The 15,244-nt window shown below is 40.8% G+C and overlaps 2 protein-coding genes and 1 long non-coding RNA gene across 5 annotated transcripts in view; 2 read left to right on the forward strand and 1 right to left on the reverse strand.

Annotated features, from left to right (window-relative positions):
- Positions 1 to 2,430, reverse strand: part of grm1a (glutamate receptor, metabotropic 1a) — a 33,614-nt gene extending 31,184 nt beyond the window's left edge. For both annotated transcript variants that reach the window (XM_038726062.1, XM_038726063.1), the window contains exons 1-2: positions 2,344 to 2,430; positions 658 to 1,501 (exon numbers count right to left, since the gene is read on the reverse strand). In XM_038726062.1, coding sequence (XP_038581990.1) covers positions 658 to 1,387 — 730 coding nt within the window. In that variant the 5' untranslated portion in view covers positions 1,388 to 1,501; positions 2,344 to 2,430. The remainder of the gene's footprint in view (positions 1 to 657; positions 1,502 to 2,343) is intronic.
- Positions 2,431 to 5,633: 3,203 nt separating this feature from the next.
- LOC119908876 (F-box only protein 30-like) lies at positions 5,634 to 12,117 on the forward strand. Of its 2 annotated transcripts, none has more exons than XM_038726793.1 (3): positions 5,634 to 5,785; positions 8,460 to 10,592; positions 11,284 to 12,117. In XM_038726793.1, the coding sequence occupies exons 2-3, from the start codon at positions 8,490 to 8,492 to the stop codon at positions 11,476 to 11,478; spliced, it is 2,298 nt and encodes a 765-aa protein (XP_038582721.1). In that variant the 5' UTR covers positions 5,634 to 5,785; positions 8,460 to 8,489; the 3' UTR covers positions 11,479 to 12,117. The 2 variants fall into 2 exon arrangements, with proteins under 2 accessions (XP_038582721.1, XP_038582723.1); XM_038726795.1 differs by having other exon boundaries at positions 5,640 to 5,785; positions 8,455 to 10,592.
- A 2,481-nt stretch (positions 12,118 to 14,598) lies between these two features.
- On the forward strand, positions 14,599 to 15,191 carry LOC119908878. Its single transcript, XR_005445348.1, has 3 exons — positions 14,599 to 14,612; positions 14,777 to 14,858; positions 14,989 to 15,191. It is a non-coding gene; the product is annotated as an uncharacterized LOC119908878 (long non-coding RNA).
- The last annotated feature ends 53 nt before the right edge of the window (positions 15,192 to 15,244 follow it).

Below are 15,244 nucleotides of genomic sequence, written 5' to 3' on the forward strand. Positions count from 1 at the left end.
TACTCTAGTGCAGGTAATTAAATAAATGCATGCACAGCTGTATGATTATGAATGGGATTTGTTGGAACATGCTTGATGTAATGTGCACACAACCCTCAACTCCAGACAACTGCAGAAAAATCCTAATGAAGAGATCCTTACTTATGCACATATGTGGATGCAACAACTTGCACTAAAAATCCTGAGAGCAAAAGACTCAGACAGGAAGATACTCTAGATAGAGGGGTAAAGGAGTGACTTTACCAAATCGTCTTAAGAGATAGACATGGAAGTGCACCAGCACAGTTGCACTCAAAGACCAATAATGAAATTGGGAAAATGGAATTGTGTGTGGCCCCAAAACCCACATTTTCGCTGGTCTGTGCACATTTTGTTGGTAATTTTATCAAATTATTTAATAAATCAGATGTTTACCATACATGTGTAATCATCTTTCCACAGTCCCCAATACATCTCAACTTTACATCTTGACAGCATAAAACATCACAGCAATTGTCTCTCTCAAACTATAATCACTAAGAATAGTGTAGTGATGCCATGGGTAATTAAAACACCATTATGAATTATGAGGACACTATAAACCTACTAACAGATAACATGGCTGATGGCACATTATGGTGATTTTCCAGTTAAAGAGGTCAGTGAAGGGGGTCTCACCCTCAGTATGCACCGCAGACACGTAGGTCCAGTTGTATCGCTTGACAATGTCCAGCATGGCCCGGGCCTGGAGGGTGTCTGAGGGCACAACCCTCAGGAAGTACTTGAACAGAGTCTTGTCACTCAGGTCAGTGCTTGTGGCAGAGTAGGCGATCTGTGGGATGTTGAAGAGCTGCAAAAGGTTCTGCACCTGAATGGCCACAGAGCTGGATCCCGGTCCGATCACTCCGGCGATGGGCTTCTTGGTGGGTGGAGGCTGGTGGGACGGGGTGCCGTCAATGCACCATTTGGACCCGTCCTTATCATCCCGAATGGAGATAAGGGAGTCCCGGATGAACTCGATGCTCTGCTCCAGGGCCACAGAGGAGTGCCAGCAGGAGTCTCGGATCTCACAGCCCAGGCTGATGTTGGGGAGCAGGTTTGGGTCTGCGTTGATCCGGTCCAATGTGTGGAACATTGCCTCCACCCTTTGGATGCCATACTGCTCGCGGACGTCCCCGCACTTCCGCTCTGCCACCTTCTCCGCAGACGGCTGGTGGTGGACGGAGAAGAGCGCCCCGATGATCACGTCTCCGTCCATACGAGCCACGGAGCGGGACACGGCGCGGGGGACCACCGACCGCTCATTGATGCTGCTGCTGTGGGAGAGCACGAGGACGCGGTAGAAGAATGTGGGGAGACACAGGAGAGCGAAGAGACCCATCTTTACGCGTGCCATATTGTGCCACATAGCGTGAGCCGTGCCAACTGTGCAGGCATACTATCCTCTGTCTGTCAGTAAATCCACGTTTATCCCAGCGACCGTGATCTGTGAGCACGACACCCGGGGCATATCCGCACACACCTGCAGAAAAATAAGACAAACTGCCGTGACATGTAAGCTGGGAGAAAAGAGGACAGATGTGCTTAAGATTTATGTAGGAAGAGTTGACTAAGCACGCATGCTCCTTTCCATCAACGCCCTGTTTCACACTGCTACAGCTGGCAACAGTCCTCATGCCTCTTTTATACCATCGAGGTGCTTTTGAGCAAGGCACTTAACTCACACCCACTAAATAGTGTTTGAACGGGGCTACTGTCCACTGAAAGTTGCCCCAACGTGTAGGTGATTAGCTCTGGAGGGAGCAGCCAGGTACTTAAAAAAATTCTTAGTCGTGTTTTATTACAAAAGCCAGTACGTATTGGGAGAGGCTGAAAGTAGTGTGCTCGCTGTCCATTGAGAAAATGAGGCAGAAACCATATTTCAGCACCGTGGACAGCGCGCTTTCCAAACATGTTACAAAGACGTCTTTGGCACTGCTGCCTGGGCTCGTCATTTCTCCACATTCTTCACGATTTGACTCGGCTAGTTTCTAATAAAGCCGAGAAACTACAATCCTTCCACAGTAGACTCCTATTTGAATTCTACATGAGGATGCAAACAAGATACCCTTGGCTGTTTGTTTTAAACCCTAACCTGCACTCTTCTTCTTATCTGTCGTGCAGCATAAGTCACCATCGGTTGATAGGCCTTATAATAACAATAATAATACTGATCATAATAATACGCGAACTAAGGGAATGTTTCAGCAAGATTCGTCTGTTCTCAACAGCCCATGTTACATTATATTCATCTTTATCATCTATCTTTTTATACTATTTACATCGTACATATATTTTAAGCTGCTTTTATTCATCAAAACTTACCTGAATCCTTGAGACATGTCGCGTGCCTTCGTCCGTCTTCTGTAAGCGCGTGGTGCTAGGCTGTATCACTTGAGTCTGTCTCCCCCCCCCCCCCCCACACACACACACACCCCAACTCGATACATGAAGATCCCCCAGCAACCATCGCCTTTTCTACAGTATTTACCTCTTTATGCCTGCAAGTATTTAAAACGTGTATTATGAGAGTTAGACCTTATGTTTTGTCATAGCTAAAATGACAATTAAAAAAAATCCACATTTTCTGTCATGTATAATACATTATAAAAATAACACCAGTGGAGCATTTGAGCTTCTATGCGAGGTATTTTCTCCACTTCATATAAGCAGGCTTGGAAATGTTTGGTGGAAAGGCACAGCCTATTAGATGCATTAAATATAATGTAGGCTATAATATATATGTAGTCTATATAATATAAGTATGTGTGTGATTGTGTATAGGAGGCGTCCCATTTTTAATATGCCATCATAAATATTTGTAGCAACTTAATAGTCATGTGTTATTTTGAGATTGGGAGAGAGTGAGATCATTGGTGTCAGGCGTTAATCACCACATGAATTATATGACAGCTCACTGTAACTGAAGGGAGTTTATAGGATGTTAGACTGACAAGTGCTAACAACAAGCAGACAGAACCGTCAAAGCCGCTGTCTTTCATGACTTATATTCCTCATATGTTCAGTTCATGAGTTTACTTGAGGGCCTCTGGCTTCTGATCAACCATATACAATGGATGTGTTCAGCACCATGGACAGCAGTCAACAGTTTGCATCGCGCCATCTAGCGTTTGGCTGAAGGTCACTGATGACACTTCAGTCATGAGGTCAACGGAGGCCAATCATAGATCTCAGTTTTGCCGCTCTTTAACCCGCTGAATGGAGCTTTATTTTCTACTCTAGTCTGAGAGGAAAACACGTTGTCATTGGAAAATAAATTGCATAAAGAATATATGTTGTTCATATCAGTGTGTTTCTTATGGTGATCACTGTCATCTACTATCACTGAATAGAAACAACCCCTCAGTGATGAAGAGTGAGTCTTGATGGTTTAGCAGCACCCCACAACTGATCCCACACAGAAGATACAGCCTTCTCCCCCGGGGTGCATGCAGTTTACACGCTATGGTCCTGTCGTGACTCACGCCAGGCGGTATAAATCACAAATAAACTTATAAAGGAGCCACTATGACACTGCCACTTCTGGTCCCGGGGCTTCGGGAGCGAGCATCTGATATTGAACCTGAATAAATGTGACATGTTTGGAAGGAGAGACTACTTGGATGCTGCAGCCACACTTCGAGGCAAAGGGCGACTGCAGTAGGCTACTCGGTTTATTCGAGGACTGGAGTCTGCGTGGGTTGACGGCTTTCCAGCAATGACTTAAGCAGTAGGCTGCTGTTATTTTTACGATGTAGTATTGGTCAAAAGAGACCGATCAATTTCAATAATAATATGAATAGGTATAGGCTATATTGTGATGTTCTTCTTTCCAGTTTCCTGCTCTGTTTCCCCCTTTTACTTAATAATAGGCTATTGGTGTCACCGTAATTGTTTACGGTTGTGAAAAAATTGGATGATCAAAAAATAAATAAATAAATACACATATACCTACATTTGTCTTTTATTTCCTCAAAAAATGAACCCCATCAATCAATCCAAAAAAAAATTTCATGTTAGACCTCGTTTGCGAAACTCGGGGGAATCAGGAAAGTTGGCATTTACTCAGCAAGATTTGTCCTTTTCATCGAAGTGGGATTGATAGACTATTAAAAATGTGACAGACCACAGCACAAAGAATCTTAAATTACTAGGTTTGCTGTATACAATATGTAAAAGTGTGCGTGTGTGTGTGTGTGTGTGTGTGTGTGTGTGTGTGATCTGGAGTCTGGTCTTGTCATTGCAGACCTTTGGGTGGTCTCTTTCATTCTCTCACTTTCAGTGCTGGACTTACCAATCTATTAGTGTAGTTTAGTTTTTTTATGCTTGCCTTGCTCTGGTAGTTAACGTCAGAGCACGTTTGGAAGACTTCTTGAGATTAATATACTGCATATTGGATTTGCAAATGCACAAATTGAAAACAGTCTGAAAATCCAAGCAAATACTAACATTGCATTTTGTTCTCATGCAAAATCCCTTGAACATAGGTTTTATACAGCATACAACTTATAGCCTAATAACTCTTCTGTATAACCAATATAAGCTTTTGCATATAGCCCTACAGTAGTAAGTCATTTGAGTTTAGAGTAGGCTATATAACGATTTTAATAGGAAAACTCATTGAAAATTCTCCTTCTTATAGAAAGATTATTTTGGATTTTATATCATGTAAATGGTGGTGGTCCCACTGACTGCATAGGTTTGTTTCAACACCTCATGACAAGTGTATTCAGTACAGCTAAGCACTGTTCTGCTGTTGTGTCCATGAGTCAGCGCCTCCAGCTCCAGGGGTGATTTACTGTTATATAGGTGACCCCGACCTCGAAACGTGGCGTCTCCTTCAAGTCAAACAATTACCAGCTAGGAGGCCGCAAAAATAATGCAACAGTGACCTCTCCTGTTTGTCACTGGTCACTGCATGTTGTTTAAAAAAAAACAAATGCGTAAGAAGATGTGTCAGGCAATGTAATTAGGACAGTAGGTCTACAGGTTGATGTGATTTGCGGGGGAGGCCAAGTGAGTTTTGTGTCTGATTTATTTATTGATAATGGGCACATATGCCCAAAAATGAACTGCCGTGCCATGAATGTATCGTAACGTCCAGTCACCTATAAAGAATTCGTGTCTGTTTGCAAAGATATTTAAAATGGTTTTATTTAATTAATAGGTGGTTATATCACTTATTCTAAATGCAGAAATAAGCATACTGGAAATTAATGAACCACCAATCTCTTTTACAATATTTGTAGTGGACAGATTTGTATAGTCTCTAACCTAATTAAAAATCTAATTAGGCTTTAATAACATAAGAGTACGATTTTAAACTGTTTGTTGAAAATATAATACATAGTTTATTTTAAGTAGAATTAATTTCAGTGTTCATTAATTAATCTTTTAGGTAAATTCTTGACATTTTTTTATACTCTCCTTACGGTTTAACATTTCTGCAAAGTTGTTTAAGATTACAAAGGAGTATCTATCTACACAATTACATTTTATTGTATTTTTTTTACTTTACTTGTTGTTTTCCTTTATTCGTGTCATATGAGTCCACGTGAGCACTTGTAGTGATAAATGTGAAATTGATGTAACGTTACAAGTTAGTCAATAAAGTTTTGAGCAGAAAAAAGGAGGTTGAGTGAAAAGAATTGTAGCTAGCATCGTTAGCAGTTTCTGCACAGAGGTACTACATGGACAGCTAATTGTGTTTATATATATATAGCAACCAAACATTTTATCATACGTTTTCCTGTGACACAACGATAAGGTGAGAAGCTACTCACATGCTAACAGTAACATTATCTTGCTAATTTAGTTTGTTGTGAACTTCCGAGCTGGCTAGTTGTTGTTAGCCAACATTAGCCGGGTAAGCTATCTTTCCATTGTTAGAAAAACAAGTTGATTTATTATTAACAGTTGACAACAATCTGGCTTGCTGTAGGGGAGCTCATAAAAGCTAATGTACACAGTAGCAAAGGCATCTCTTGTTATCGCCGGTTCATTTGCTACAGTGCTGGTTGTAAGAAAACTTTAACTGTCAGGAACTAACGTTAGCTAACAGTTGCATCAACTCACTGTATATTTCTGGTAGGCTGCTGCCTTACTTGTTATCAGTGTATCCTCTTATTTTGGGCTCTTATTAAGTTAAATGAGCCAGCTTGATTAAATGCTGGCGAAAAACTAAAGTAACAAAAGCTGTTGGGGATATATTCACCGCCGTTTAGTTTTGTTAAAATGTATGATTTTATGGCTCAGTAACTAGTCAACGTTAACGAAGTGATGTACGATTACTGATGTCCATGCAAGCCGCATTTATAACCTTAGCTGAAGACTTTGAAGTGACAGAATAGATGTTCCTTTTCAAATGTACGTTTACATATAAATACATTGTTCAATAATGTGGTTATGGAAATAGACAGGTGATGTCAGTAGTAGTATCATCCCATATGAAATTATCTAAATTCTGTGGCAACCAAGTTGGATGTACTGAAAGGAATACACAAGTACTACCATCACCAACTGGGTTCCTATTCCATACTGCTTATTAGTTGCAGGTAGTATACTTCATACTGATCTTTATAGAAAGAGAAACGTTAAATGTTTTTTTTTCTTCAAAGATTTAATACTGAATTGCTATATGTTCTAGGGTCTATCTGAAGTTTTCTCACGGCTTCCCAAATTAAAGACAGGAAAGGTGTGGACCTTCTTGTTATTGAGCTTCCTAATAAGGTCCTTTAAAGACCAGGGGGTGGAGTGGGGGCACTGTTTCACAGGCTTCTGCGGGCTCTAGAGATGGCAAGAGACAGAACCCCGGTACCACAGACAATTTAGGTTTGCTTAGTCATTTAGTTTCTTTGATTGTCCCATTTTATTGATTTTGAGTATTATCATGAGCAGGCTGTTACGTTACTACGTCTGTGTTGATTTTAAACCACAAATGCCAAGATATTATAAAAGTTCTACCATGCAAATATTTAACTTTTCTGCTCTACTGAAATATTTTTCATCCTGCCATAAAACTATTTTGATCATTTACATTCATTTTTCATGTGAAAACCTTTCATCGTTCCAGCTTGACAATGTGAATATTTGGCATCTTTCTGCATTGAGTACTTTCTAAGTATATTGAATACCTTTTTAAGTATATTTTTAATCTTACAGCGTGGTACTTTTTCTAAAGTAAAGAATCTGAGTACTTTTTCCACAGCTGTCCCCCTCTGTCTATCAAGGTAAACAAAGACTTATTAATAATTACATTAAATAATTAGACTGTTTTCTAACAAGTTAAGTTAGCACACCCACAGCCAAACAGCACCTCTGTATTACAGACTGAGATTGTTATCCATAACAAGATCCAGTGAAAGTGTAGGCCACTGAGATGTGCCAGCCACTTTGGTGGATGAAAGAGATGCAAAGGCAGCTAGCAATCCAATCACAATGTAACCCTTGCTGTAAATGAATGCCATGTCTTGGATAAGAATAAATAAAGTGTTTGAAATAGTAGTAAACCATGATTCAGCATAACAATAACCCCAGATCACTTTTCAAAGATCAATGGATAGACTGCCATTGATTCATCAGACCTTGCTAGTGTTCAGTCAACTGAACCAGACGAATGTTGATGGTTTTAAACGTAAAATATTTAGTCAGCTGTAATTTAGAATTTTTAGCCAGCCTGTTGTTTAGTTGGACACGGTCTAAAATGTTTTGGAGCTTTCTTTGTGTTTATGCCACAAAAATCTTTGGATCTTTAAGACCTGGATCTCAGCAAGCACAGTGACATCTGGTGGTTTGCAGTAACAATAGCAGCCATTCACAACTGGATCAAAGCTCTGGTACAACACTGCTGATTTCATAGTTTCAATATTAAATGTTTGCATCAAAAGTCTTTTATTATCTATCTATTATATTCTTATTCAGAAAGGCTGCAGTAAATGCATATATTATTGTGCAAAATGTGTTGTCCAGATAGCCTACATATAAAATATTTCTTTTGACATGAAATATGAAAGTACCTGGTGTGGTATAGGTCATGTCCATTGTGGAATGTGTTTTCCCTTCACGGTCAACAAGACAAAACATTTATGTGACATTTCATTTGAGTGACAATGTGGTGTGACTGGAAAATGATACTCATTAAAAATATTACTTTTATTAAATGTTGTTACTTGCTAGGTCAAAATGTTCTTTTACTTATCTTATTGTCTTTTCTGTATTATTCTCCTCCTTACTCATTCTTCCAATGTTACAGTATGTATCAGCTGAGCAAATCGTTTGGCTGCAAAACTCAAATTCAGTGAAGTTCATTTTGAAGTACTAGTGACCTGTGGCGCTTTTAACATCATCAGTGATGTGGTAGTAAGCCCCACCCCACCCTTTTGCTTGTCTTCTCTTTAATAAACTGACATTATTTGCTCTTGTTTGCTTATTTGGCAGAACAGTGGATTTTCTCACAGAGTCGGAAGCTTTCCATGTCCTCAGCTCTGAAGATGGAGGACCATGTTCACTGTATGTCCTGTGTTAACCAGAGATGCATGGTCAGACCCCAGTCAGGCATTTCATGTGATCTTATCACTTGTCCTCTGGTGTGTGGTGCTGTATTTCACTCCTGCAAAGTTGATGAGCACCACCTGATGTGCCCGCTGATGAGGGTCCCCTGTCTTAATAGTGGCTATGGCTGCCCTGCCACTCTGCTGCGCAGCCAGATGTATGCACACCTCGAAGTGTGTCCAGCTGGAGCGGTGTGCTGCACCATGGAGTGGAACAGATGGCCAATTAGCTGCCTGGACTATACTTCCTATGAGAGCCTGAGCCGTGGTGTGGAGGAGGCAGAGCAGCTGGACATGGCACTTGCCCTTCAGGACCAGCGTACACTACTGGAGTCCCTCAAGGTGATTGCGATGGCACCTACTGCAGAGGGAGAGTCACTTGTACATGTTAATAAGGAGAACAGGGCAACAGACGCAGCTTTGCTTACATCTACCCCTGAGGCCCCCACCTATATTGAGTCCCCTTCACAGTCATCATCCTCACATCAGCCACAACCTCCCCCACCAGGTTCAGCAAAGGAGAAAATTATCAGTGGCATTAATGGCTTGAATGAGGAGCACTTCAGTAAACTCTATGATGCCACAGTTGAGACTGCAAGAAGCTTAGCTGCTGCTTTAGAATTTGTTAGCAGTGCCAAGTCTGTTGACAGCAGCACAGAGTGTGTAAACAGAGATGCTGCCATGCAGAAGAGTAGATTAGGCAACAGTGGAGACCTTCAGAATGGACTAGAAGACAAAACACCTGCAGCTACTGATGGTTTGAATAAGAAAGAGATGGAGGAGCAGAGTGTTTGTTCTAGCTGTTTGCGAGGAAATGGGGCTCTGAAAGGGACAGATCCAAGGATTTTAAACACAACAGACGGACCACTGTCAGGAGCAATGGAGGCCAGTGTGGAGACAGCCTGTCCTGTTGAGGTGGAACATGACAGGAATGCTGGAGTTGTCCAGGAGCCAGTCACCCCTTCAATGGCATCTCCAGTGCATGTCAGCCAGGGTGTGGCACAGAGGGCTGGTCATGTGGTCCTGGAAGACAGGGGGCTAGTTCTTTTAGAAAGACATGGGCCTGAGCATAAGTTCCACAACTACCAGTTTTTTAGGGGCCAGGGCCAATGGTCATTACCTAATGGACGGATAGGTTTCATCCCAGACAGGTCACTATATAGATTGCGACCCAAAATGGAGGACAAGGCAGTGGATACCTCAGACCTGGAGCAGGATGAGGACCCCATGGGTCTGGGAGATATTGATCTGATAACAGCAGCCCTCCTCTTCTGTTTAGAGGAGTCCAGAGAGTGCAGAAGGATCTCTGATACAGTCTATGTTGATGGCTACCGTGTTGACTTTGGCACACAGACTTTCACATTCCCTGCAGCTATTTTGGTAACCAACACTAGAGTGGGCGACATGGCCTCTGCATCTGCCTGTGACCATGCTGCCCCCCAGCTCTCCTACCCTAGCCCTTTCCGCACTCTACGCCTCGGCCTTGTCCTGGAGGCTCTGGAGGTGGAGGCGGTCCCACATAATCGCTACCTCCCTCCTAACCCCCGCTACCAGCACATGTTCCCTTTCATCTGTGGTCAGTCATTCCGCCGGGACCACTTTTCCTCCCATTTCACAAATGTCCATGGTGACATTCACGCTGGTCTCAATGGGTGGATGGAGCGACGCTGCCCCCTGGCATATTATGGCTGCACGTTTTCGCAGCGGAGGTTTTACCCATCCACCCATGGGGCCAAGGTGATTCATGACAGGCATCTCAGGTCCTTTGGGGTTCAGCCATGCCCAAAGGCAGAACTTCCTAGTGACTGCCAGTCTGACCAATTCAGTGGACTTCCCATTGAGATACTGTGGCACATAGCTGGGTTCCTGGATAGTTTCAGCCTGTGCCAGCTGTCATTGGTGTCACGGACTATGAGGGAGGTGTGTGCCAGCCTCCTCCAGACCAGGGGCATAGTGGAGGTGCAGTGGGAGCGGAGACAGTGTCCTGGTGCTCCTGGCACTGTGTCATGGCATATCAAAAATAGAGTGAGTAGAAAATCTGTACTGTAAACCTACTGTATGTAATTGTTTTATAAATGCATGTGCTTTTGTAAAAGGCAACATTCCAAATAGCTGATGTGCAACTGTAGCTCTGCAGTAAAATACTGTGACCATATTTTTAACAACATGGAATAAAAATAATTATTACAAACCTGTTTTAAAGATTGATTTTGTGGAGTAACGTCCCCAAAGCTTAAAATTAATGTTTTGAACATTTTAAAATTTAAAAGGAATAGTTTGATATCTTGGGAGATGCCCCTATTCGCTTTCTTGCTGAGAGATAGATGAGTAGATTAAAACCATTCTTAAGTCTGTTCGGTAGCTGGAGCCAGCAACCAGTTAGCTTAGCCCAGCACAAAGACTGCAGCAGCTAACCTGACTCTGTCCAAAGGTAACAAAATCCAGCTACCAACAAGTTATGTCTTGTTTGTTTGTTCCGTGCAAAAAACATACTGTAAAAACAATTTGACTATTTCTTGGCTGGGAGCAGTAACTTCCAGGAGTCTCCTCTTGTTGTCCAGCAAGTGGTCCCGTCGAAGAAATAGTCATATAACCCCCCCGCCCCGAAAAAAAGTTGGGGAAAAAAAAACAACGTGAAAATGGGAGTCCCTCTACAGTTTTTTGACAAGCACTGTACTCTTCATTCCATGTATTTTTATTTTATTTACCATTACAGGTGTGGAGATTCAGCACTGCGTTCAGCCCAGTGTTGTCGTGGGGGTTCAATGATCTCCCCAGCATGTCGGACCATCTTAAGAAGTGCCACTACAACACAGTGGAGCACAAGACCGAGCCTGTGCCCCTTCCTGCCATGTGCACTGCGCGAGATGGACACTCGCTGCGTCGCGTCCTGCGTCACGTTAACACCTGACTGAACGAGGCGGACCTCTCATAGCTGCACGCGATTCACTGTGGTGTTATGAGGATGTTGCAATTAAAGATTTTCTGTCTTGAAACCAGTTAACTCTTCCTGTATTAAACTAGATTATGAAGAAGCCTTAATGAAATAACTTGCTTGCCGCAGTGAAAGTCTGTTGTTGTGGGTGTCTCTATGTGGAGAAAAATGTATTTAGCATTTAGCTTTGCATGGATTTGTGCTGGAAATGCGCCCATAATCTGGTAAGATAAAGTATATTTTCTTGAAGAAAAATATGTACAATAGATTTATATTATTCTATATGATACACTGAGAAAGTGGAATTTAAGTGTCACTATCTTGCCTTTCAGTAGTAGCCATTGGGGATAAAGCAGATTGTTGGTTATATTGCACTATTTCTGTGTGACAGAATTTATGCCAGCACTTTACACAAGATTTGCTAACCCCTCCTTTGTTGACACGTGACCCTAAATGATATCCAGTCTTTCTGATTCCCATGGAGTATGTCAACCCAATGTTGTATGGGTTTGTAGGATGTCAGGATGTGAGTCAAAACATATGGATATTAATTTGTGCATAGCCTGATAATGCATGTAATTTGCTACCATTTAATAAAGTCTTTACAGCATTTTATATATTTGTTTGTCTTTAAAGCGCTCCTCAGTTATTCTATATAAAATGTCATTGTTGTTACAGTATTATCTATTGGTGCTTGGATAAAAGGAAAATATTTAAACTTTACATACAAACATCCGCATCTTTTATTAAACATGTCACTTCTGGTATGCCAACAAAAATCTTTACAATAGTATTTCCCCAGCCCTATTCATAGGGCTCAACATGTATTTACTTAGTCATAAGTAGTGTACATTTCATGACCAGGTAGGAGGAATTCATGTTCATTTTACTCAGCTAGAACAGTCAAAAAAGGGTTAACTAGTGCAGCTTTTAAGAACAGCAATGTGTATATATAGACTCAGTTGCCAGTTTATTAGGTACACCTAGCTAGGGAAAATAATTGAAATGCCACTCAAAAATGCAACTATGGGCACATTGTGTGCAACTGGTTGGTAAGACTTACAAAAAACAACATGTATGAAAAAAGGCATGACAAATAAAGCTTATTCTGCCAAGGACTTTACATTGGACCCAAAAGATTGTCATGTAAACTAAACATTATTAGTAGTTTTTTTAAGTAGCCCCACTAAGAGGTTATGGGCATCTGTTATGGAAACATGGCTCACAGCAAACCTGCCTTTCAACAGAGATTTTCTCACTGGCTGACTGTATTTTTTTAAGATTAATAGATGATGATGGAGTTATATCCTCTTGGAGCGGTTTTAATTTAAATATCTTAATTCTAATCTGCAAACATTTTTGCATAGTTGGATCTGGGCTACTATGAACTCCAGTGAATCATAGTTCAATGACTAACCATGAATAACTTACAGAATTGCAAAGCTGTGTCATCATGTAAAAACTATCTTTTACCTGTATGGTTTTTAGACGATTATCTTCATTGCCTTTATTGGATATATATTGTGCTTTTCCTAATACAGATTATAATTATTAAAACATATATGTATGAAAAATGAATTTACAGCCACACCGCCAGTATGCTAACATGCTTACAATGACAATGCAAAAATGCTGATGTTTGGCAGTCATAGTGTTTATTTAGTTAGCATGCTAGAATGCAAACACTAGTAAAAATGTTGACCTGACAGAGTGCTAGAGGAAAAATCAGTTTTTATAATTCATCCTTTGGGGAACATGAATGTTTGTACCAAAAGTCATGAGGATTTATCCTCAGACAAGCTGGTATGGCATGGGAAGACTCATGCAGACATCTAGACCAAAATGGTGGACCTTTGCTGCCCATCTCTCCCTAATCTCTCTCTACTCTATCTAATAAAAGCATTGATAGCCAAAAAATCAATTCATCTTGGGCTTTGCTGAATGCCCTGTTGAGTAAAGATTTGTCTGTGCTGTCAGCTTCCCAGAAAGCTGTAGCTGCCAGGTAGAGTACAGCATTTTAGCCTCACTATAGAGTCGGAGGTATGATTTGCAAATATATTATGATTTGAATATGTTTTCTTGTAAAGTATTATGTGAAGAGGAAGGCCTTAAATTAACTTTGGGTTACTTCAGCAGGTCACTAATAACTGATTTATGAAACCCTTGGAGCTAATTTCCAGGTTGAAACCACGTCTAAACACTTGGGAACATTTATAAATGGCACTAATTGTGACATTAAGAGCAAAATGACTAAATTACTTAGAATTTTTACACATTTAAGACCAAGATTTTTCTCTTTGATGGGGTGATTGCCTCCTAGAAAAGGAGGGAGGCACTCTTGTAATTAGAGAATGTCCAACACCTGTGATTGCTGTTAAATTGCTCAAGTGGTGTTGGGATTCCTGCTAAACATGTTTTGTGGTTCAAATTAGAAGGTGTGTTCTCTGTGTTTACCAAGAATGGAAACTTTATGAAGTTTGTTCATGTTAAATGTCCTCATATATGACAGTATTGGGCTATATCATTTATGTAACCAGTGTGTTTTTTTGTAATTAAGTTATTTGCTTTTGCATGTCTCAGTTATTGTAGGTAGCTAGGCATTATGGGAGAGTACACGCTGAAAGTGACTGCAGGAGGCATTCTGCCAGCATGCACATTCTATAGCTTGTATGTTACCCTGATCGGCACTGAGCGGCAATCTGAGCGCACTCAGTTGAGTTTTGGATTGGAGAATAAAACTTTTTTTAAAACAAACTGACAAGACAAGAACAACTTTAAATATTTGTAATTCATTAGAAGCTTTTTTTTTTGGCTGCCTGGTGGGAATTCAGTTCAAATCTTTGGTGGGGGAATGGTTTTCTTTGGGTTTTGGAACAAGCTTAAAATGGCAATTGATCTATACTCATGTTCCTGATTGTGTCATCCTCTCCAACCACAGGTCGGAACGTATTCTGTGACTACACATTTATCTTTAGGATGTCTACTTCTCCTCAAGTTGGAAAAAGATCCTGTCCATGAATCCCTGGAAAACCGTGTGTTTTGGTGAAGACACCTGAGGAGGATGAAATTCTTTTCCAGGGGGGAATCCGTGTTGTTGAGAGGGGGAAGAGGTTAGTAAAGCATTTTCCCACTTGTAAGCAGCTATGTCATGTAAATGGTAAGCATTTATTAAGGGGTAAAAAATGATGCAATATTACTTTTTTTATTATGTTTGTATAAAATATTATGATTAAATATTATTTTTATTTTTTTTAAATGAATTGCTTGGCTGTAGCTACAAAAGCTTTTGAAGAGCTCAATCCTCGATTTGTAGAACAACGGGAAAATGAATTGGTCCAACAAAAATCAATGTACAAGTGAGTGTATTTACGGTTTAACACGGTGCGCCTCTGACTGTTGACAGGGATTCTTATTCATACTTTTTTGGGGGGGGGGGGTGTGTGTTCTGTTTTTTTTATTTTTTTTATTTCCTGTCTTCCTCAATAGATGGGATGTGTATGCAGACTGTTTATCGTACATCTTCAACTCGAAGGATCCGAAAGCTATTCCCGCAGATATCATCTTGTCATTCACAAAAGCATTTCAATTTAAACTCGTAAAAGAAGCAGCGTAAGTGCAACAATCTACCATTTTTCTAAAAAAGATAGATAGATGTATAAAAAAAAATCTCTTTGGGGGGGGGGGGGGTTGGCTCTATTCAGGTTAGGTGAATTCATACCGAAAGGTCTGACAAATTCTACTG

This window comes from Micropterus salmoides, unplaced genomic scaffold (assembly GCF_014851395.1).
Source record: "Micropterus salmoides isolate LMB-PRFRI ecotype aquatic unplaced genomic scaffold, ASM1485139v1 Ms_hic_scaffold_18, whole genome shotgun sequence".
NCBI classification, from domain to species: domain Eukaryota; kingdom Metazoa; phylum Chordata; class Actinopteri; order Centrarchiformes; family Centrarchidae; genus Micropterus; species Micropterus salmoides.

Bases quoted from the DNA above. Each gene is read 5' to 3' on its own strand.
- LOC119908876 (XM_038726793.1), top strand. From the start codon at position 8,490: ATGTCCTCAGCTCTGAAGATGGAGGACCATGTTCACTGTATGTCCTGT. The intron at 10,593-11,283 runs GTGAGTAGAAAA...TTACCATTACAG, and splicing joins CATGGCATATCAAAAATAGA to GTGTGGAGATTCAGCACTGC.